The sequence below is a fragment of the Chlamydomonas reinhardtii genome, chromosome 9, assembly GCF_000002595.2.
Source record: "Chlamydomonas reinhardtii strain CC-503 cw92 mt+ chromosome 9, whole genome shotgun sequence".
In the NCBI taxonomy this organism is placed as follows: domain Eukaryota; kingdom Viridiplantae; phylum Chlorophyta; class Chlorophyceae; order Chlamydomonadales; family Chlamydomonadaceae; genus Chlamydomonas; species Chlamydomonas reinhardtii.
This window is the reverse complement of record NC_057012.1, coordinates 7,116,909-7,137,603: the sequence shown is the minus strand read 5'-3', so window position 1 is coordinate 7,137,603 and position 20,695 is coordinate 7,116,909. Positions and strand designations below refer to the sequence as shown.

General features: G+C 65.4%; 2 protein-coding genes across 2 annotated transcripts; both read left to right on the top strand.

Moving 5' to 3' along the window:
* The first annotated feature begins 2,158 nt into the window (after positions 1–2,158).
* CHLRE_09g411950v5 (uncharacterized protein) lies at positions 2,159–13,611 on the top strand. The gene is made up of 12 exons (XM_043066287.1): positions 2,159–2,921; positions 3,092–3,101; positions 3,745–3,788; positions 4,173–4,260; positions 4,559–4,684; positions 5,005–5,227; positions 5,597–5,790; positions 6,025–6,519; positions 6,754–8,435; positions 8,604–8,865; positions 9,152–9,421; positions 9,602–13,611. Exons 2-12 carry the CDS (start codon positions 3,096–3,098, stop codon positions 11,501–11,503), a joined length of 5,292 nt encoding a protein of 1,763 aa, XP_042921583.1. The 5' UTR covers positions 2,159–2,921; positions 3,092–3,095; the 3' UTR covers positions 11,504–13,611.
* Positions 13,612–14,578: 967 nt separating this feature from the next.
* Positions 14,579–20,520, top strand: CHLRE_09g411900v5 (uncharacterized protein). The gene is made up of 12 exons (XM_043066286.1): positions 14,579–15,043; positions 15,153–15,238; positions 15,390–15,437; positions 15,609–15,719; positions 16,025–16,169; positions 17,207–17,371; positions 17,710–17,806; positions 18,176–18,335; positions 18,499–18,585; positions 18,944–19,078; positions 19,305–19,439; positions 19,700–20,520. Exons 1-12 carry the CDS (start codon positions 14,935–14,937, stop codon positions 19,883–19,885), a joined length of 1,464 nt encoding a protein of 487 aa, XP_042921582.1. The 5' UTR covers positions 14,579–14,934; the 3' UTR covers positions 19,886–20,520.
* Positions 20,521–20,695: the final 175 nt, after the last annotated feature.

Sequence of the window (20,695 nt, the reverse complement as noted above, 5' to 3'; positions counted from 1 at the left end):
GGCGAGACCGCTGGCTGCTGTTTTGCTGTCCTTTCTCTTCGTAGCCTTGTGGGCCCGCACGGTTCGCCCGGACCCGCACGTGTGCGGTGACGAGCAGGATGCGGCCTGCCAGCCCCACCTGCCAGCCGTTTTTTCCAGAGGGAAGGGGAAAAGGGCACAGCACCACATCGGCACAGCTGTAGCCGGACACCCACCCACCCGCCAACCCGTCAAGAAGCCTGGTAGCGACACGCGCTGGGTGCCGCAACCAGGGCGGAGTCATGGCGACCCCCTGCTTACTGGTGTGGGCCACTGGGCCGCAGCCCGTACGGCAGCCGTCCTGATGTTACAGGGGCAGTCATGATGGGGGTGGGGGCGTAGGCCAGACGCCCGACCCGTCACGGCGTGTCCCTCAGGGCTCCTATCTTAATGTCTCCAGACATTAATTGGCCATTTTGGCCTTTTCCTAGACATTCCTCCCGGGGGCTAATGTCTGGGTCGAGACTTTGTTGGCCCGGGTTTGGGGCGGGTTTAGTCTGAAATCCTATGGAGAAGCCCCCAAACCGCCATGTGCCCAGACAAAAAACGGCGGCCACCCGGCCGTTTTTGTCTGAAGCTAGAACATCACCCCGAAAACAACATACGACCCCTGGTGTCCCTGCACAGGGGAGGCGCCTGGCCCCGGGCACCATAACACCATTACGTGGGTGGGTAACGTGCAACTGCTGTCGCTGCATGTGCTCACACTTTCTTTTCTGCTGTGCCAGCGAACGTGTATGGGGGGGGGGTTTGAGTTCGGGGATTCTTTGTGCTCGCTGGCTTCCTCGGCTTCGCATTGTTAGTCTTAAACTTAAACTATCTTCGATAATGTGATGAGGCCCTGTGATGAGCCCCCGTCAGGTGCCTGATGCGTTACAATGGCGCTGAGATAGCTGGGTTCAATGATGCCGGCCAGGGCTTGCATCTTCGGGGAGCGGCAAGGAAGTGCCCCAATGTGGGCCCTCCGGCGAGGAACATTGGGCATTTCCCGGGGTGCATTCTCGCCGCGTGGGGCTGTATATGGCCCCCCGAATGGCCGAATCTCGCCAACTCCCCCTTTCGCTAGGACCTAGGCATTCTTGGGCCCCTAGATGCCGTGGGCGAGAACGTGGTTAGGGCCCTTCTCGCCAGCGGCGGCGGCCTACCCTTGGAAGACGCAAGCCCTGGTGCCGGCAATCCGGCATGCACATGGGGAGCGGGGGGAGCAGGAAAGGCCACGAGGAGAGCGTGGCGCTGCCCCTGAAGCGGCGCTGGCGCGCACAGGTTGCGGCTGGCAGGGCAATGACGTACGCAAAGGGCTCTGCATGCACTTGAAGGGCGAGCAAGTTGCGGGTAGCGCCGACGACATCGTGTACGTCATATATAGACGCGTGGCGCAGGCTGCGCAGAAGCCTTCACTCGCAAGCACTTCGTTAAGCCAGCCCCAAACGCAGGGCATCCGGACTCCACAAGACCTGAGACGAAGTCACACTTTGGCGCTGGGTCGCACGCATACATCTGCTGTGGCTTCGGGGCGGCTCGACACAACACGTATGAGCACCCGCACTCCACAGGCACCGAGCAGGGAGCAGTGCGCAGCGGCCTTGGCCTGCGCCTACGCCGGAACTGTACCTGAGCGGCTTGTTCAGCCTTCCCCGGCTGACTGACCCGCCTCATTTATCACCCAGACCCGACACCCCACACGAGCACTGCCATCCCGTCGCCCATCTGACTAACCTCCCCTGGTACGGATGGCGATACATTCCAAGCCCGGAGACGACAGCTGACGACAGATTAGCTGGTTCATCTTCATGCTTGTGGGCGCTGCCTCACACCGAAGCCGTCTTGCCACCCAAGTGTTTATTCAAGTCACGCGTCCACCGTTCTCGTAGCAAGTTGCGGCACACCGGGCAAGACACCAGGTGCCTTCCACCGCTGGCCGTGCCCAACCCGGACCTGGGGGCTGAGCGACGACTGCCTTATAAAGCCTCAGAATACCTGCCAACTACAATCCTCCCCATAAGACCCATACCAATATATAAGAGCGGCTCTGAGGCGCGCCAGCTGCACTGTCCATACGGCAGGGCGATTCGCCACACCGGCTGTATCATGCAGCCAAAGAGTACTAGTATGATCGCCGATACCAACACAGCATGAAGATGCCTTGCAAAGCGTGCCCATGACTACTTTAGCCCGGCTTTTGTCCACACAGTCAAGTAGTGCTACACGTCTTACAGTTTAAAATACGCCAGCTCAACACATAAGCAAGGGAAAAAACGCACCGACCACGATCGGGTTTGCGATTCATGCCCTGGGTGTTTCCAGGAACGCCACACGTTTCCTTATCAGAGAAGGCAGACATCGGCTTAAATATCTGCAAGTATGAGGTAGACTCGCTGTGCTTGCATTCCTTGACGACACCCTGGACGACACCCAGCGAATCCGCGGTTTAATCCCTCAAGACGCGCTCCAACCTAATGAATCAACAGGCTGTATCTGAGAAACGACAATCTTTGGAAGTCTGAAAGGGAATGGCAAGGAGCGGGCCTACCATCGGCACTACTTGTCTTAGGCCCCCACCGCCTCGTGTTTGAGCAGGGCTCAAGTCCTTGCTTTATCGGAGGATAATAAAGGCGCTGCATCTAGCGAGCTCCGGTGACGAACATCACATCATAGACAATGGAGGCAACGGAACAGCAAGGGACAGAGGTGCACCTGGACGCGGTGTATACGTCTATCGCTTGGTCAGGCGCTCCGGGGTCTGAGCACGACGGCGCTCTCAGTCCGGAAATCGACGCTCCACGACCGAGGAAAGGCTCGAAGGGTGTGCCTGCTCGAAACCAGAGTACCGGTGCTCTAGATACTGAGCGCTCGACACGAAAGCTACATTGGCTGCCACACGAGGAGCTCGAGCTCGCCCGCCGGTGGGTAGTGTGGACCCCGAGACACGGGACTTCCCCGCCGGGGGCTCGACGAGGGCCGACGCTAGGCAATCGTCGTGGCCGGCGGGCAATGGCTTCCTGCGCGATCAAACGAGTCCCGTTCTCTGTAAACCTGTCCTCACACCGCTTCTGTGCGCCTCGCTGCCCCACAGGCACATGGAGGTCAGTGCGCTCGCCACGCGCCAACCCGTTGCGCACTTTGGGCCTTGGCGCCACCTGTCCATAGTTTGAGGCGCCATGCATTGCACCGTAGCACACATGCATTGTAGCGATATAAGCGGTTTGACAGCCTGTTTTGCCGGCAGCGCTTGCTTGCATACCTGCCAGCTGAAGCGGCAACGGACGGCCCAGTCAGGCAGTGCCCCGCTGTTGCTTCCTAGCGTCCAGCCTAGCGGCTGGCTCAAGGGCCAGCTGCCTGTGCGGCTGCGCGGCATGAGGGGCGGTGACCGACCGCGTCAGGAGAGCAACCGCTTCGCGCACTCGCCAGCAGCACGAGCACGGCCAAGATGCGCGGGCGGCAGGAGTGTCTCCAGAGATCGCCCTCTCCCGTTTGCCGCACCAGCAACACTCACGCGTTAGCATGGAGTTACACACACGCATGCGCACGCGAAAGCGGTGCAGCTCCCGCCCGCTCTCGGACCATCATACGGTACGGTACACACGCATGGCACCAGCTAACCCTCTGTGTGTGTGTGTGTGTGTGTGTGTGTGTGTGTGTGTGTGTGTGTGTGTGTGTGTGTGTGTGTGTGCGTGTGTGTGTGCGTGTGTGTGTGGTCCGCTGTTCCCGACGTCCCGCCGCACACAGATTGGCAACCGCTGGGCTGCAATCGCGCGACACCTGCCCGGAAGGTGCGGGGCGGGGCGGGGCGGGGCACAGCGACTGATGAGTCTCAGGGTGCGGGTCAGCGAGTCTGTGCGGAACAGGGATGGGACCTTCTTTGTCCAGGACTGAGCAGGACTGCCCTGCTTCCCCAAGGCCGCATGCACAAAGAGCGGGGGCTGGGCGCCCGAGGGAGGAAGAGGGGCGCATTGCCGTTTGTGCAGTTGCAATGGCGTCCACACGCACCCGCATACGTGCACATGCGCGCCCCGCGCCTGATGCTAATCAGAGATGGGTTCGCACGCGTTCGTCATCCCGGTTCCTGGGGCCGCCTCCGACGCGCTGCCCTGCCCTGTCCTGCTGCTGCCGCGCCGCTGCTGCTGCCGCGACCTGCAACCCACTGCTGCCCGCAGGACCGACAACGACATCAAGAACCTGTGGCACAGCACGTTGCGCAGCAAGACGTGCCGGCGCAGCAACGTGCTGTACTCCTACCTGCAGGTGTGGTGTGCTCGTGTGTTAGGAAAGCGCAAGAGGAAGAGGTCGGGGTGTGCGTGTGTGTGTGTGCGTGTGTGTGTCTGATGTGTGGGGTCGGACGCTAGGGGCGTTGGGGATCGGGTCGCGGGCCGAGGCGCCGAGAGGCGGAATGGCGGAGAGGCGGAGGCGGAACGGCGGAGAGGGGCAGGCCACAACCGCAAACGACGCAGCCACGCTCTCCAAACCCACCCGCCCTACCAACCGCCCTACCAACCAACCAACCGCCCTACCAACCGCCCCTGCTGTCCCACCCTCCGTGCAGCTGGTGCGCGACTGCTCGGACGACGCGGGGGCGCGCCGAGCGGCGTACGACAAGGCCCTGGGCATGACCGGCGGAGCCACGGGCGGAGGAGGAGGCGGCGGGGGTGCGGGGGGCGGCGACAGCGAGGTGCGTGTGTGTGTGTGTGTGTGCGTGTGTGTGTGTGTGTCGTGTGTCGGCTTTGGCGTAATGGAGGTGACTGGGGCTCAACGCTACCGGCGGACCGGGTGCAGGCGGGGTAGTGCGGCCATAGGTCTGGGAGGTGCATGTGCACGTTTGGCTGCTGAGGGCTGCTGTGGGTCTGGGGGTACAGCCATGCGACGGCCGCGGCCAGGACAGCCCTGTCGCCTGGGAGCGCGGCGTGACACGCACGCGGATACGCACACACACGCGGTGTCGACTCCCTCCCAACGGTGTCTGTCTACCCCATGCGTTGCCGCCCTTCGTAGGAGGACGACGACAAGCCCGGCGGGATGCTTTCCGCCGCTGGAGCCTCCACTGGCCGCGCCGCCGGCGGGGGTGCTGGTCGGGACCTGCTGACGGCGGCGGAGGTGTCGCCGGCGGCGGCGGGCGCGGCTGCTGCGCACCTGGGCGCCGCCATGCCGCCGCCGGCTCGCGCCAGCGGCCCGCCCAGCACGCACTCGCCCTCACAGGGGCCGTCGTCGCACCGGAGTGAGCGCGGCGCCGCATGGCCGCGGCTGGGGGCGGAATGGGGCGGGTAGTGGTTGCTAGGGCGCATTGGGACGGAATGGGGTGGCCAGGGCGGACTGGGACGGAATGGGGTGGTTAGGACTGCCAGTGCGTACGTACCTTGATGCCTAGGTGGGCGGCACCTGCTAGGCAGGCGGCGAGCACGCGCCACGCACGGGTCTACCGGCACCCGCGCCTGCTTGCAAACACGCAAGCACGCATGCAGGCACGCAGTGCCCCCGCTGCACATTACTGGGCGCTGCCGCCCGCCGCCGCCCGCTAGCATCTGGCTGCCCCTGCCCTGAGCACCCCTGCGCCGCCTGACCCTCGTGCGCACCGCCCTGCTCGCAGCCTCGTACAACGGCGGCGGCACCGACGACTCCCGCGGCGGCACGGGCCCTGGCGAGGGCCGCCTGCTTGCCGGCATTGGCGTGGGTGGCGGCGGCGGCGGCGGCGGAAGCGGTGCCCAGCACCATATGTACTTTGGGGCTGGTGGCGGCGGAGGCGGCGCCGGCGGCTTGAACGCGCACCTCGCCTGGATTAAGGTGGGGGCCTGGGGGCGCTGTGAGAGGTCATGGGGCGTGTGTAGGGGGATGGGTGGAGGCGACGTAGAGGCAACGTACAGGCAGCGGCACCTGCCACTGCATGGGGCGATCGCCCCGTAGCAGACCCACGCCGGTCTTGCAAACCTACATTTTCGCCCAGCCAGCACAACCCGCACCCGTGTGCAAACCCACATCCAAACGAAATACACACGGCGCCCGGCTCACGACATACAGGACGGCTACAACACCTCCACCTCGGCCTCCTCCGGGCCCCATTCCGGCGCGCCCTCGGCTTCCGCCTCCTTCATCGGCACCGCCTCCCCCTTCTTTCAGCCGCCGCCCGTCGCCGGCCTTGCCGGCAACAGCTTCTCAGCCGGCGGCGGCACCGGCGGAGGCGGAGGCGGTGCAGTGGCCGGAGGCATGGGCCTGCTACTGCCACTGCAGCAGCAGCAACAGCAACAGCTACAGCTACAGCTACAGCCTCCCCAGCACCGCAGCGGCAGCGCTGCTCGGCCGTTCAACATGGGGCCGTCGCTACTGGGGCAGCCGTCGCTGCTGCAGCCGCGCGGCAGCGGCGGCCCGGGCGTTGGCAGCGGCGCCGGCGGTCTGGGCCTTGGGCTGGGCGGCGGCGGCAGCGGTGTTGGCCTGGGCCTGGGGCAGGGCAGCCCGCTGGTGGGCGCTGCAGGCGGCGGCATGGCGGAGCTGCTGCAGCACCTGCAGGGGCAGCAGGTGGGGGGCGGGCGCAGCCCCGGATTTGGCGAGGCCGGTGGGCTGGGTGGGTTGAGTGGGGCGAGTTTGGGAGGAAGGCGGCACGGGATGGCACTGGGAACCCTTTGCCGGGGCACTAGGAGCCTCTGGTAGCGGGTGGGACGGCGCCGGCTGTGCCCCGGGAGTGCCTCCGACTCAGCTTCCCTTACCTATGCCCATGTTCACCTCCGCGTCTTTCCTGTTCGCTCCCCTTAGGCTCGCTCCACGCCCGCCTCCCATGGCTCCGACTACGTGGCAGCTGCCTTCAGCGGCGGCGGCAGCCTCGTCAACGAGCGCTCCCTGCCGCACCTGTCGGACCTCGCACTGGGCTCCGCTGGCGGCGGCGGAGGCGGCAGCAGCACCGGCGGCCTGTCGCCCGTGTCTGTAGCCGGAGGCGGCCCCGGCAGCACCGGACCCTCCTGGATGGGCGGCGGCGGAGGCCGCGGAGGCGCACCGAACCTGCAGGCCCAGCTACAGCTACAGCTGCAGCATCAGCAGGGGCAGGGGCTGCTACAGCCGTTCGGGTCACGCGGCCACCACAACCCGCCCACCGCCAGCGTGTCGCAGCCCAACCTCATGTCAGGCGTGTCCGGCCTGGGCGCGATGGGGCTGGGCGGGCTGGGTGGGCTGGGTGGCGGCGGCAGCGGCTTGCGCGTCGGCGGCGCCGGCGTGGTCGGCGGCGCCAGTCGCGGCGTGGGCCCCAGCGGCACCATCGAGCTCGACCCAGGGGCCGGCTTAGGCATGGGCATGAGTATGGGCATGGGCGCGCCTGGCGTTGGCGGCGGCGGCGGAGGCGGAGGCGGAGGCCCGAACCGCACACGGCATTCGTTTCACGGCGTTGGCGGCCGCGGCGGCGGCGGCGCTCCTGCGGACCAGCAGACCTCTTGGGCGGGTGCCGGCGGCGGCGTCAGCACGCTTCAGAACGAACTGCTCAGCGGAGGTGGCGGCGGCGGCGGCGGTGGCGACGGCGGCCGTGAGCTGATTATGGACTCCGGTGATTGGGAGACCAACCGGGCGCGGCGGCGGCAGCGGCTGTCGTTTCCGGGCTCCGGTGCTGGAGAGGACGGCGGGGAGGGCGGCGGCGGCGGTGGTGGCGGCGGGGGAGGAGGAGGAGGAGGAAACGGCAACGTCGCATACGGTACCGGTCCTGGCGGCGGTGGCGGCGGGGGCGGCTGGAGTGCACCGTCGCTTGCGCGGCAGCTGCAGCTGCAACCAGGCGCACTGCGACAGGAAGGGTCCCTGCTGCTACAACAGCAGCAGCTGCAGGCACACCAGCGGCGGTCCTTTGACAGCGCTGGGGTCGGCTTGACGAGCGGTGTGGCGGCGACCTGCAGCGCAGCTGCCATTGAAAATGCGTCCGCCGACGTTGGGCTGATCACGGCTGCAGATATCTGGGAGGCCCGCGGCGGCAGCCAGCAGCAGGACGAGCAACACCGCGGCGATCGTGACGGCCGTGACGCCGACGGCGACGTTGCAATGGAGGACGCGTCGCAGCAGCAACAGCAACTGCAGCAGCCAGCGGACACGGCTCCGGAAGCGGCGGCGGCGGCGGCGGCGGCGGCGCCATTGGGTCGCCAGGGAGGCGGCGGCGGCGCCGTGGCGGCGGCGCTGGCCGACGGCGGCGCGGGCCTGGTGGTCGTGGCGGCGGCGGCGGACGCGCTTGAATCTCAGGGCGGCGGCAGCGGCGGAGGTAGCGGCGAAGCTGCCGTCACGCTGTCTGGCGGCGTGGCAAGGCCCCGGCCCGGCGGCGGCGTCGGGCCGGGCAGCGGCGGCGTCTCCCGTCTGGCGGCGGCACTGGCGGCGGACGGGCTGCCTACAACGGCCGCTGCGGCGGCTGTGGCGGCTGGCATTGTGGGAGATGATGATGTGTGCGACGTTTCGCTCAACGCGCTGTGCAGGTGAGGGCTTGAAGGTCGGGGCTACCGTGGCGTCTGCAACGCTTTAAGGAGGGCGTTGTGCTGATGCTGGTGCGGTTGCTAGTGCGGGCGCTACTGTCTCTTTATCCTGTGTCACAAACAGCGCTTAAATGCACGCCCCTCCCAACCTGTCCCGGCCGGTCACTACAGGCTGCCCTCCAAGACGGCTGTGTCGGGCGCCGCCGGCGGCTTTGGCTCCGGTGCGGGCGGCTTTTCCAGCCCCCTGGCTGGGCTGGTGGCAGTGGCGCCTGTGTCACGTGATGACGAGGAGGGCGAGGGAAGCGATAGGGAGCGAGAGGCGCCGCAGCACCGCCGTCAGCAGCAGCAGCAGCGGCAGCAACAGCAGCAGCAGCAGCAGCAGCAGGAGGCAGTGGGAACAAGTCTCGCACAAGTTGGAGGGCCGGCGCGCCAGGTGGGTGCAGTTGAGCACGTATGGGCTGTGGGCAGGTTTTAGCTGTGCTAATGCTGTGAGCCATTGTGGGCCGTTGGCTGTGGGCTCTGCGGGCCGTTGGCCGTGGGCTGTGGGTGCGCATTAAGCAGAGCCTGGAAGCTGCTTTGTGGTGAGATTGGGATGAACGCAGCGAACCCGTCGCCACGGTCTAGCGTATGCGCTTGCTCGTGTCAAAGACGACAACGCCCGACCTGCCGGCCGCCAGCCCGTTGCAACGCGCCCCACCTATCCCGCCCTGTCCCCGCAGAGTCCGGCGGATGCCGCCGCCGCCGCCAGCCCCCCGCACTCCCAGTCCCACGGCGGCCCGCACTCCCACTCCGGGCCCAACTCACACTCCGGGCCCAACGCCCTCTCCGGCCCCAACTCCAGCTCGCAGCAGCACGTGTCTGGCCCCCAGTCGCTTCCAGGCCCAGGAGGGGCGGCAGGAGCAACGGCCGGGTTCGGAGCTGCCCCAACAGGAGGAGGCGGCGCCGGAGGCGACGGCGGGCCGGGCTGTGCCGAGGGCGAGGCAGGACAGGTGGGGTTGGGTAGGGTTTGGGCTTGAGCGTTGCGCTTGGGAGTTAACACTACGCATGAGTTGTCCGGCAGTCCGCCATGTACCTAAGCCACAACTCGTTTGCCCCAACCGACCCTGGCGTGTTCTTGTCCTTCATCTTGTTTCCGTTGTCCTTGCTTCCGCTTGCCCCAACCGCTGCAGCCCTCTGGCGGCTGGCGCCCCGGCACTCTGAGCGGGCAGCCCCTGGCGCAGCTGCAGCAGCGCTGGCGGCAGGAGGTGGAGGAGCTGCAGCGGGTGCGGCAGCAGCACCCGGCCTCGCAGCAGCAGCAGCAGCAGCAGCAGCAGCAGCAGCTGCTGGGCATGCCGACACGCAGCCAGCAACACGCCTCTCCGCCATCCGGCACAAGCGGCATGGCTCAAGGTGGCGGCGGCCCCCAGGCCTGGCAATCAGAGCCCCTCCAAGACCACCATCACCAACACCAGCAGCACCAACAACACCAACAACACCAACAGCACCAACAACGGCACCAACAGGGCGGCATGTGGGCTGAGGGCGGCGCCGCACCCGGCGTGCCTCTCTCATCCGCACGTGGCGGCGGCGGCGGCAGGCCGGCGGGTCTGGACCCTCTGGACGAGCTGCTCGAGCGGCTTGACAAGGTGGAGGGCGAGGAGATGGTGGACGTCATGACACTGATGACGGCCACACAGAGCGAGGGAGGAAGGCCCAACCTGGGCTGGGGAGCAGGCGGCGCGGGAGGAGGCGGTGGGGCAGGGGCCGGGCAAGGAGGAGGCTGGCACGGCGGGGGAGCTGGAGGCTGGGGCCGCGGAGGAGATGGCGGGGGAGGTGGAGGTGACACTGCGCCTTCTTGGCCGCAAGGCCCTGGGGGCGGGGGCTGGGTTGACACCGCGTCCCTTGGCGCCCGGCTGGGCCCGGGAGCGGGAGCGGGACCAGGCGCAGGGCTGGGCCTGGCGGAGGGCCGGGGCGTCATGGGCGGTGCGCTGGGCATCGGGCTTGCGGCGCTTGGCGGCGGCGGTAGCAACGCGCCGCACAGCGCCAACAACAGCAGCAGCGGGGCCTTCGGCACCCACGGCTGGGCGGGCGTGGCGGCGGCGCTGCAGGTTGGGAACGGCAGCAACACCAACCAAGGCGGTGCCGGTGGCGCTGGTGGCAGCATGGCGCACCTGGGTGGCGGCGGCGGCGGCCACGTCAGCACCGGCCTGCTGCCGTACATCATTGGCGGCGGCGGCAGCGTGGGCGGCGGCCACACCAGCGGCAGCCACCCGCTGCACCAGGCCGCGTCGCTGTCGCACTCGCCACCGGTGCCACAGCCACATGCCTCGCCGGCGCTCTCCGGCTCGCCAGGGTTTGGCGGCGGCAGCAGCGCAGCCCTTATGGGCGAGTTCAAAATGGGCATCGGCGGCGGCGGCATTGGCGGCGGTGGCGGCGGCCTGAGCTTCGGGACCGCTCTCCACCGGGCCAGTGAGTCGAATGCGTTTTACTCGGAAGGCCGCTTCGGCTTTGGCGGGACTGGAGGTGGCCGCGGCGGCGGCAGCTCAGGCCTGAGCCTGTTTGGCGGCGGCGGCGGCGGCGGCCCTGGAGGCGGCGGCGGCGGCAACCGCTCTGCGCCCGTTCCTTTTGAGGCCTTTGCCGGGGCAGGGCTGTCCCAACAGCAGGGCAGGCATGGCCTGGGTCCCACTGAGTTATTGTCTGCCGGCCCGCTGGGGCGACTGGGGACAGGCAACTGCAGCAACCCCGGGCCAAGCGGAGGGACCGCCGGTGGCCCTGGCGGCGGCGGCGGCGCGCGGCGTGCATCGACGCTGTCTGGGCACGGCGCCCTCCTTGCCGTTGCCAGCGCCAGCGCGCCGGGCGGCGGCGGCGGCGGTGGTGGCGGCGGCGGGGTTGGCGGCGGCGGCATGTTGACTGACATGCCTGTGACGCTGGGCATGGGCGATGACGAAGTGGCGGACTGCCTCGAGTCTATGATGGCGGAGGCGGATGCGGCGGTGGGGCCGGGCGGAGGGCCGGGAGGAGGCGGCGGTGGAGGCGGCGGCGCGGTGCGCGACGGCAGCGCAGGCATGCTGACGTCCTTCGCCTTCAACTGATTCGCACACGGGCATAGCACGCACACGCGAAGCAGTGTGCGCGGGTGGGTGCTCTTTGTTGTTTTGGCTCTCCGCCGGGAAACGGCGCCGTGGTCCCTTCAAACACGGCTTGAGAGAAACGAGGAGCCGCCCACGCCTCAAACGTGCCACAACTCTGATGAGCGAATCACAAGAGACCTTAGCACCATAGTGGCCCAGTTTCGCCATCCTGTGCGTTACTCCCTCTCTAGGACATCGGAGGAACTTATCTGTGTGTGTATGCGTGCGCGCTTAAACCATTGGAACGGGGTTTGGCTACAGCATTGAATGGATGTCTGTCGACTGGATGTCTGTCGCCGCCGACTTCCGCCTCGTGTTTGCTGTGTGAGTGATCTTGGCTTTGGTTTGCGGTCACCGACCTGTTAGGTGGATGGCGCACCGCAGTATGGAACCGCATACGTGCAAGTGCATGCACGCGCTCTTTGAGGGTGCCTGCTGCGAACGACCGAGGTGGCAACGGATGAGATTCGGAGGAGGACGGGATGCAGGGCTTACGTGGGGCTGGAGCAATGTGCGGGAGCCACTGAACTGGGTCTTCATTTGGGGCGTTACTTGGGTTCCAACACGCGACTAACACGCGACCATGCAACCACGGGGTATCGACATCAACTTTGGCGGAAGCAACTGAGCATGTGCGTGCCTGGTACCCTTCATATAGGCCTATGGGGACTTGCTGGGCAGGTGTGTAGGCATGGTGATCTTGATGGTGAGCAAGGGGAAATGGCACTGTTGGGGTTGGTGGTAGCGATTCCTGCGAGTGCTGTGATGAGTGGTACTGCGAGAACCGCTTGGTCGACGGGTAGTGGCCAAGGCTGGCCCAAGCTTTACCCATTGTGTTGCATGTGTTGCATGGCTCTAGAGGACACGAATGAGGTGGGGTCATTAGGTTACTGTATCGACTCACCTCACTGCTGACAGCACTTGCGTTTGGTCATAGGAATTGGTAACCAATAGTTGAGACAATAGCATTTGGCGCTGAAGTGGCAAGGCCCGAGACAGAGTTGCAGTCTGGGCGGGTTGCAATGGATAGGATTTGCCCCCACACAGAGAGGGTTAGCCCAACCAAAGGCTGAGAGCCTAGCGAGGAGGACTGACGCTGCTGGGGGCACAGCTGGATTGGGGCATTCATGAAGGACACATGCGTGCTGAATATGCATGATGGAATGCACCACACATCGCCTTGATCATTGCACACTATTCTTCTTCGTGCATGTATGGTGAAGGGACGAACGTGCCTGGTTGGGACACGCTGCAGTCAGACACGTGCTCCGGCCGGGCGTGGGGGGGCAGGGCTTTATGGCGGGCATAAGACATACAACGAAGGTCCGAATGCAAGGCATGGCAATGGTTGGTGACGCGGAGAGGGCGAATCACTGAGGGCGGCGCGCATGGAGCGCATGCACGCTTGCTGGGCGCGGCCTGGCAGACCGGCAGCATCACGATACGACACACCGGGGGTTGAGGCAAAGGATTGGCACTGACGCATGCGGATTAAAAGTATGGTGGAGATGAAATTGTGGCTGACACTGCTGGCAAGTGAACTGGTGGGGATGGGGCATCAGAGCCCGCGGCAGCTGGCGAGGCGTCAATGGTGTGGTGCTTGTCAGGGCAGTAGGGAGGACGGTGAAAGGTGCGTGAGGGGTTTTATGATTCAGGAAGATGAATAAAAGTGCGTATTGGAGGAGGCAAGGGCACGACGCCGTTGAGGCTTGGACGACCGAGTAGCGATGGAAAGGCAACGACGAAGGAGTGGCATACGGCGGCAGGAGCCTTTCTGTTTCCGCTGCAAGTGAGCCGCATGTCAACCTCAGTCGGAACTGGCAACACTCCTTGTGCGTGTGACCCATATGTACTGTTGGCTTCAGGGCTTCTGCATGTATTGTATTTTTTAATAGGTTTGTGATCATAGGTGAGCCGATGTGTGTGCCAGTGTGCATGTGTTGCGGTGCTGAACTGACTTGCGTGTGGCGCCTACAGCAAGGTACTGCCCAATGCGCTGCCCACGGCGCTGCCACAGGCAATGCAATGATTCAATGGTGGACGGATTACGGATGTAAAGCCGCAGCATTCGCTCAACTCTGCAGCCATCCCGGTGCTTTCTCTGTCTGGTGTCCGCGCGTACTGTACTTGGTATGCACATCAGCACACGTGCCAGGCGGCTGCGCTCCCATCTACTTACTACTCCCATCTACACCCACACACGCAACGCGGCCGTGACATGCCAACAGGGTGCTGCCGTGCTGGGGCGGAGTGCTGTGAGCGGCGTGGGTCTAGGGGCTGCTGGCGGTGTGGGAGTGGTGAAGTGCACAGCCCGTGGGAGTGTGGAGGGGGGGAGGCTGTAGATGCGAGTGCTAGCGGCTGCACCGCTGCCGTTACAGCCGCCAGGGTGCGTGAGGATGGGGTTGCGGCTGACCTATCGGAAGAGTTACATGGAACCTTCGAGGAGTTGCTGCAACTGAGGAGTGAGGACTGCCATGCTGCATGCTCGCTGGACGCTGGCCTGGCCTGGGATGAGGTTGTGGCCATGCCACCGTTCAAGGGTTCTTCGTGGCTGATGGTCGGCTAGGGCCGGCTCGTGCTCGGCTTCTCGAATGCGACTGCTGGATGGCAGCTATACGATGTCGCGGGTGTGAAGCTGGCCACGCGGGGGTTCTATCACCAAGAGGCTCTATCAGCCGTGATCTGCAGGGTGCGGATTACCGGACTCGGGCCGCTAAACAAGCCGTCGGAAGTGCGGGCAATGGCGGGGATGTGCGATCAGCCGCGCCGCGTGTCCCGCCACAGCTACGTCCGTCGGTACAAGACCACAAGGGGGTGGGCTTGTTACCAAGAGTCACGCCCGTGGGGTGGCAAGCACTATTGCTCCACGCGAGCGGCATCTCTCGCTGAGCTCAAGCGCGCCGGCCCTTCTGGCTCGTGACATCTTGTGCCCCAGAATCGCGCCACGCCACATGCCCCGCCCAGGACTGGCGTGTGACGTGCTTCCCTTCGACCAACCGTAAATACCCATTCGTGCAACATATGTGGCATGCAATCATGCTGACTTTGCCTTAGCTGAGGAGCAGAGCTCGACTCCTGGACTTCCCACATGTCGCGGTCTCGCTCGCTGGTCGGCCGCTGCGGACCGTAGGAAGCGCGGCTGCTGCTTCACAATACAGCAATTGCGATATTCAAGAAGCGTCACAGCAAGACCGCGCAACACACGTCGCGACTCACGCCCGGCGTGGTCATGCACGGCGCATGGAAACGTGCCGACATGGACAAGTCGCGTTTAGTCCTCGCGTGCCCCAGACCTTTCCTATTACTAGCGCTGACAACTTGGTCTGCAGAGCGCAATATTACATCAACTAATTAAGTTAGTTGTCAGTGTTGGCGACACAACACCTTTGAGAATGCAGCTTCAGCAGCGTCTGCCCTCCGGCGGTGCCGCCCGCAGCGCGCGCGCTTCGCGCCGCACCGTGTCCGTCCAGGCCACTGTCGCTCCCCCCGCTCCTACCTCGGGCAAGTGGCCTACTTTGCAATCGAATCGTCGCTTGGGGCTGCCGCCACACCCAAAGTCAAGCACAACACCCTAGCGAGATTTTTAATATTCCGACGTTTCGCTCTACAGGCAAGAAGCTGTTCCAGTATGATGGCGCTCTTTCTGAGGTCGACCCGGAGATTAGTGCTCTCATCACCAAGGAGAAGTCTCGCCAGGTGCGCTCAGGGCGCGTAAATGACACCTGTCAAAGATATGTTACCATGTCAGAGTCATGCAAGGCAATTGAGCGGCGTTCTTAGAGGGAACCGTGGCGGCGTGACTCCTAGTGTGTGGTGTCGCTGACTGCACGCCTGCTGCCCAATGCAGGTCCGTGGCCTGGAGCTGATTGCCTCGGAGAACTTCACCTCCAAGGCGGTAAGTGGACGCCTAAGCATGGGAGCAGCGCGCCTGCTGGCGTTGCAAACATTTGGCTTCAGTAGGGCTTTTCGCGGCGCCCGCATTTCGCTCCGCGGGCAGCTTACACACTACTCCACTGTTCTACTGTATCGCTTCACCGCTGCTGACTTGTCGCCGGCGCTCACGCAGGTGATGCAAGCCCTGGGCTCGTGCATGACCAACAAGTACTCCGAGGGTCGCCCCAACGCGCGCTACTACGGCGGCAACGAGTACATTGACCAGGTCGAGCTGCTGTGCGAGGTGAGCAAGGCTGAGGGGAATGGGGGGGGCGTGGAGAGGAGAGGGGCAAATGGCACAGGTTCGCGCAGCTGCCAGCATGCCACGCCTCTGGGCCTCCTCCCCTCCTCCATGCCTGCACTGCCCATGCGCCTGCACTCCACCCGCGCGCTAACCACCTTGACCCAGGGCCCATGTCACGCGTCGCTTGGTCGCTTTAAGCCCCCTGCCCCGCCTCCTTCAGCTTCGTTTGGGCTGGCATCTACAACCCCACCCTCCTCACCCCTCCCTGCTGCTCCCCTCCCTGCGTCCCTCCACCGCCACTGCAGAAGCGCGCCCTGGAGCTGTTTGGCCTGGACCCGGCGGAGTGGGGCGTCAACGTGCAGCCGCTGTCGGGCTCGCCCGCCAACTTCGCGGTGTACACGGCGCTGCTGCAGCCGCACGACCGCATCATGGGCCTGGACCTGCCGCACGGTACGACACACGAGACTGACTGTGTGTGGCTGTGTGTGTGTCTGTGTGTCTGTGTGGCTGTGTGTGTTCCATAAAGCATGGAGTGATGTTGTAGGCGGGGGCGGGGTTGAGGTGTGGCTAGTTAGAAGGAGAGGGGTGGTTGGGTGGGGGGAAACAGGGCCTGGCTAGTTGTCAGATGGCGATGGTAAGAGAGAGAGGAGAGGAGATGGGAGGAGGAGATGGGGGGGAGGAGGGGCAGGGCATGGAGGGTTGTCTACCCGAGCGCAACGAATGAACAGGAAGGGGGAGGGGTGAGAGGAGAGGAGGGGAGGGGCAGGTAGGGGGAGGCGGGAACGGGGGACGAGAGGACGGAGGGCGGGGGAAGGGCACATGGGGGATGAAGGGGGTGGGAGGGAGCGAGGCGCGGGACAGGACGGGAAGGGGACAGGATGGGAAGGGGACAGGATGGGAAGGGGACAGGACTGGAGATACGGATGCGGTTAGAAGGGGAGAGATGGACTCGACGGGAGAGGACGTGGGAACGGGTGGAAAGACGGGACAGAAGATGATGAGGGAGTTGTAGTTGGGTGTGCAGGCGGGATGGCTTAGGATTGCCGGGCCAACCGGAGGGGCGACTGGAGGCAAGGGCAGTCGAGAGAGCAAGGGGCGTTGGCAAGGGCATGGCTAGGGGAGCAGGCGAGATTGCTGTTTGGAGGGGGGCTGGTCTGGGGGTGGGGCCGTGGGGTGGGGCGGAGAGTGGGCGCGTTGCGGGAGGCGGGTGTGCAGAGAGCGGGCGTGCTGTGCGAGTGGCGGGGCGGGCAGCTGCGATGGAGGTGCCAGCAGCGGCTTGTTGGGGACTCGGATAAGCAGACAGGGTCGAGACCGGGAGCGGTGGCCAGAGGGCGGATCGGTGCGTTGTTTGGCCTGTGGCCCTCCTACTCAGAAGCTGCACACACTCCCGCACCCTCTACTCCCCCTCCCTCCCCAACCGTCTACCACTTCCTTGACCATTCATGAATGTAACTCCCCCTGCCCCTCCCCTCATCCTCCCTCTCCAGGCGGCCACCTGACGCACGGCTTCATGACCGCCAAGCGCCGCGTCAGCGCCACCTCGATTTTCTTCGAGTCCATGCCCTACCGCCTCAACGAGGCCACCGGCACCATCGACTACGAGACGCTGGAGAAGACCGCCACCCTGTTCCGGCCCAAGCTCATCATTGCCGGTGAGCGCTACTAAGGAGTGCTGGCCGACACGCGTGCGATGGATGTTTTGGGAAAGTTTTGAGGGTTGTTGGTGGTTTTGTGTGGGGACTGAGATCCCCAAATGGGCGCTGTTGTGAGGGTTGAGGGTTGCTGAGCGTTTTGAGTGGGGGTTCGGACTCGTCGGCATCACGCCAGAGGCGCGGCGCCGACCTACCAAGAACCGGTTCGGCGGCGCTGTGTGTCTTATCGCACACGCCTCAGCCGCTTCCACCCGCACACGGCCGCCACCAACCCTACCCCAACCCCTCCTACATCCCCCCTCCCCTGCCCCCCCCCTCCAACGCCCCCTGCCGCTCAGGCGCCTCGGCCTACAGCCGCAACTACGACTACGCGCGCATGCGGGCTGTGGCGGACAGCTGCGAGGCCTACCTCATGTCGGACATGGCGCACATCAGGTGGGGAGCGACACGGGGTGGGGGGGAGGTGTGGAGGGGAGGGGGGCGTCGGGTTGGAAAGGTTGGAAGTGGAGTAGGGGCGGGGTGGGGATGGAAAGGTTGGAAGTGGAGTAGGGCGGGGGTGGGCGAGGAGGGAGGGAGGAGGTGAAGGCGGAGAGGGAGGCGGAGCAGCAGTGAAGCAGCCGTGAAGGAGCTGGGCGGCTGGTAGCAAGGAGGGCTGCGAGGGATCGGAGGGTGCGAGATATCGCAGGGTGGAAGCGCACACTCCCAAGGGAGTTTCGGAGTAGACAGCAATCCGCCCTGTCTGAACCCTCCCGCCCTTCTTCCTCTCCTCCCTCTCCTCCCCCTCCTCCCTCTCCTCCCTCTCAGCGGCCTGGTCGCCGCCGGTGTGGCCACCAGCCCCTTCGCGCACTCGCACATCGTGACCACCACCACGCACAAGTCGCTGCGCGGCCCCCGCGGCGGCATGATCTTCTACCGCCGCGAGCTCAAGGACAAGATTGACCAGGCCGTGTTCCCCGGTCTGCAGGTATGCGGGAGCGAGGGGGCGTGGCGTGGGAACATGTGGGTCGATGGGGGAAGGGAGGGAGATTGGCACAGAGTGCCAACAAGGATCACTTGCGTTTGGGCCTTCCTCTCGAACATGTTGGGCCTCCCTGTCCTGAACCCCGCTCTCTCCTGCACCCCACCAGGGCGGCCCCCACAACCACACCATCTCGGCGCTGGCTGTGGCGCTCAAGATGGCCAACACCGAGGAGTTCCGCACCTACCAGAAGCAGGTGCGGGGGAGGCAGGAGGGTGGCAGCAGCCTGGCAGCAGGCTGGCAGGGGCCGGGGGGTGCAGCTGGGGGCGGGAGCGCGCGCGTGTGTGTGTGGGGTGGGGGGGGGGTGGGGGGGGGTTCAGGCGTGAGCCCTTCGGGATGGGGGTGGAAGCAAGTGCGGCTGTGCACGAGCACAAAGCGCGGAGTCAGCGGGGCGTCAGCGGAAGCGGGCCGGAAGGTTGGGTCAATGCGCATGGGGACACACTTGTAGCTGGGTTTGTCGTCCCTCTCTCCGCCCCAACCTCCCTACCAAGTGTCTCACCTTCCCCCCTCCCGCCTGCTTCACCTTTCACCCCCTCCGACGCTCCAACGCTCAGGTGGTGGCCAACTGCTCTGCGCTGTGCGGGCGGCTGCAGCAGCACGGCTACAAGATCGTGTCTGACGGCACCGACAACCACCTGGTGCTGCTGGACCTCAAGCCGGCGGGCATTGACGGAGCGCGCGTGCAGACGGTGAGGGGGCGGATGGATGGAGGGACTGGGAGGGATTGAGAGGGATTGGGAGGGAGGGGGAGGGAGAGGGAAGGTGCTTGTGTGGGCATCCGACGCGTAGCAAAAGGGATGTGGGGGCCGCCGGCGTAGTGCAGATCCAGGCCTCCCGCACCGCCCACCACCACTTCCCGTGTGATGTCTCCGACTCCCCCCTCCGCCCACCTTCCCTCACCACCTCCCCCTCCAGGTCCTGGACGCGGTGTCCATCACGCTCAACAAGAACTCGGTGCCCGGCGACAAGAGCGCCATGGTGCCCGGCGGCATCCGCATCGGCACGCCCGCGCTCACCACCCGCGGCTTCCAGGAGAAGGACTTCGAGCAGGTGTGTGTGTGTGTGTGTGTGTGTGTGTGTGTGTATGTGTGTATTCGACACGAGCTCGGGGGGTAGAGGGAGCAGGAGGCCGGTAGGGGGTGCCGGTTGAGGCCGCTGTGTCACGCAGCGCGGCGGCTCGTCGCGTGTTGGGACGCAAGCGTACGTGTGAACCAGACCCACGTCTCCCACGCTCCACCTACCCTCCACCCACCCTCCACCCACCCTATGCCCTCCCCGCTCCCTCTCACCCTCCCCCCCCCCGCCCGCAGGTGGCTGACTTCATCCACCGCGCCATCACCATCGCCAAGGACTGCCAGGCCAAGACGCCCGCGCCCGGCAAGCTCAAGGAGTTCAAGGAGTACCTGGAGGGCGCCGGCGCCGCCCGCCCCGACATCGCCGCGCTGCGGGCCGAGGTGGAGGCGCTCGCCACCTCCTTCCCCATGCCCGGCCTGTAAACGGCCCGACGACACGGGGCGACTGGGATGACAGGGATGGCAGGGGTTGGCAGGGGGGGTCGTGGAGGTGGTGGGGCGACAGGGGGGAGGGGGTTGTGTGAGGCGCGCGCTGCAGGCAGGCGGAGCAGCAGCGATGGGCAGGAGGCGGCTGCGCAGCAGGGGGGGGGGCGCGCGCGTATTTGTGGATGTTGTGGTGGTGTGACGCCGGCGGCACGTCACGGCGTGGCCAGACCAAGTGCTGGGCGGCCGTGCCTGGCGTGTTTTGATGGCGGTGGCGGTGTTGACTTTCTTGGGGGGCTTGCGTTAGTAAGAGACAACTGACCTGAGTTATGATTCTTCCGGGTAGCGCCAACGGACGGGGAGGGGGGCCATTTCTGTGCGCCTCTCGATAGCGCCTGGCAACTTGGACGACCAACGCTTTCCTTTACAAGGGGCGGGCATGTTGACATGCAAGTGATCTAGACACGACGGCCTGACCAACTGACGAACAGACGTGACTGTCGAGGCATAGGTAGATGAACGTTGACCGCAGGGTGGGAGCAGGCGGAAGGTGCGGGAGGGGTTGCGCGGAGGGCCGCACGCAAGTGTCTACGAGGCGGCTTTGACTGCCGCACACTGTGTAATCGGCCTGGGCACTGAAGACATGGTACATGATGCTGCGCTTCGTCGGGAGGCCAGCCCGAGCTCAGCCGCAGAGTACAGCACTGCGGGCTGATGGGCCCGGGAGGGCCAGGGGATCGCCTCTGCCTGCCACCACTTGCACTTGCAGCCGGTGCTGAAGGTCTGCAGGTGTGACCTGCGGCAGCCTTT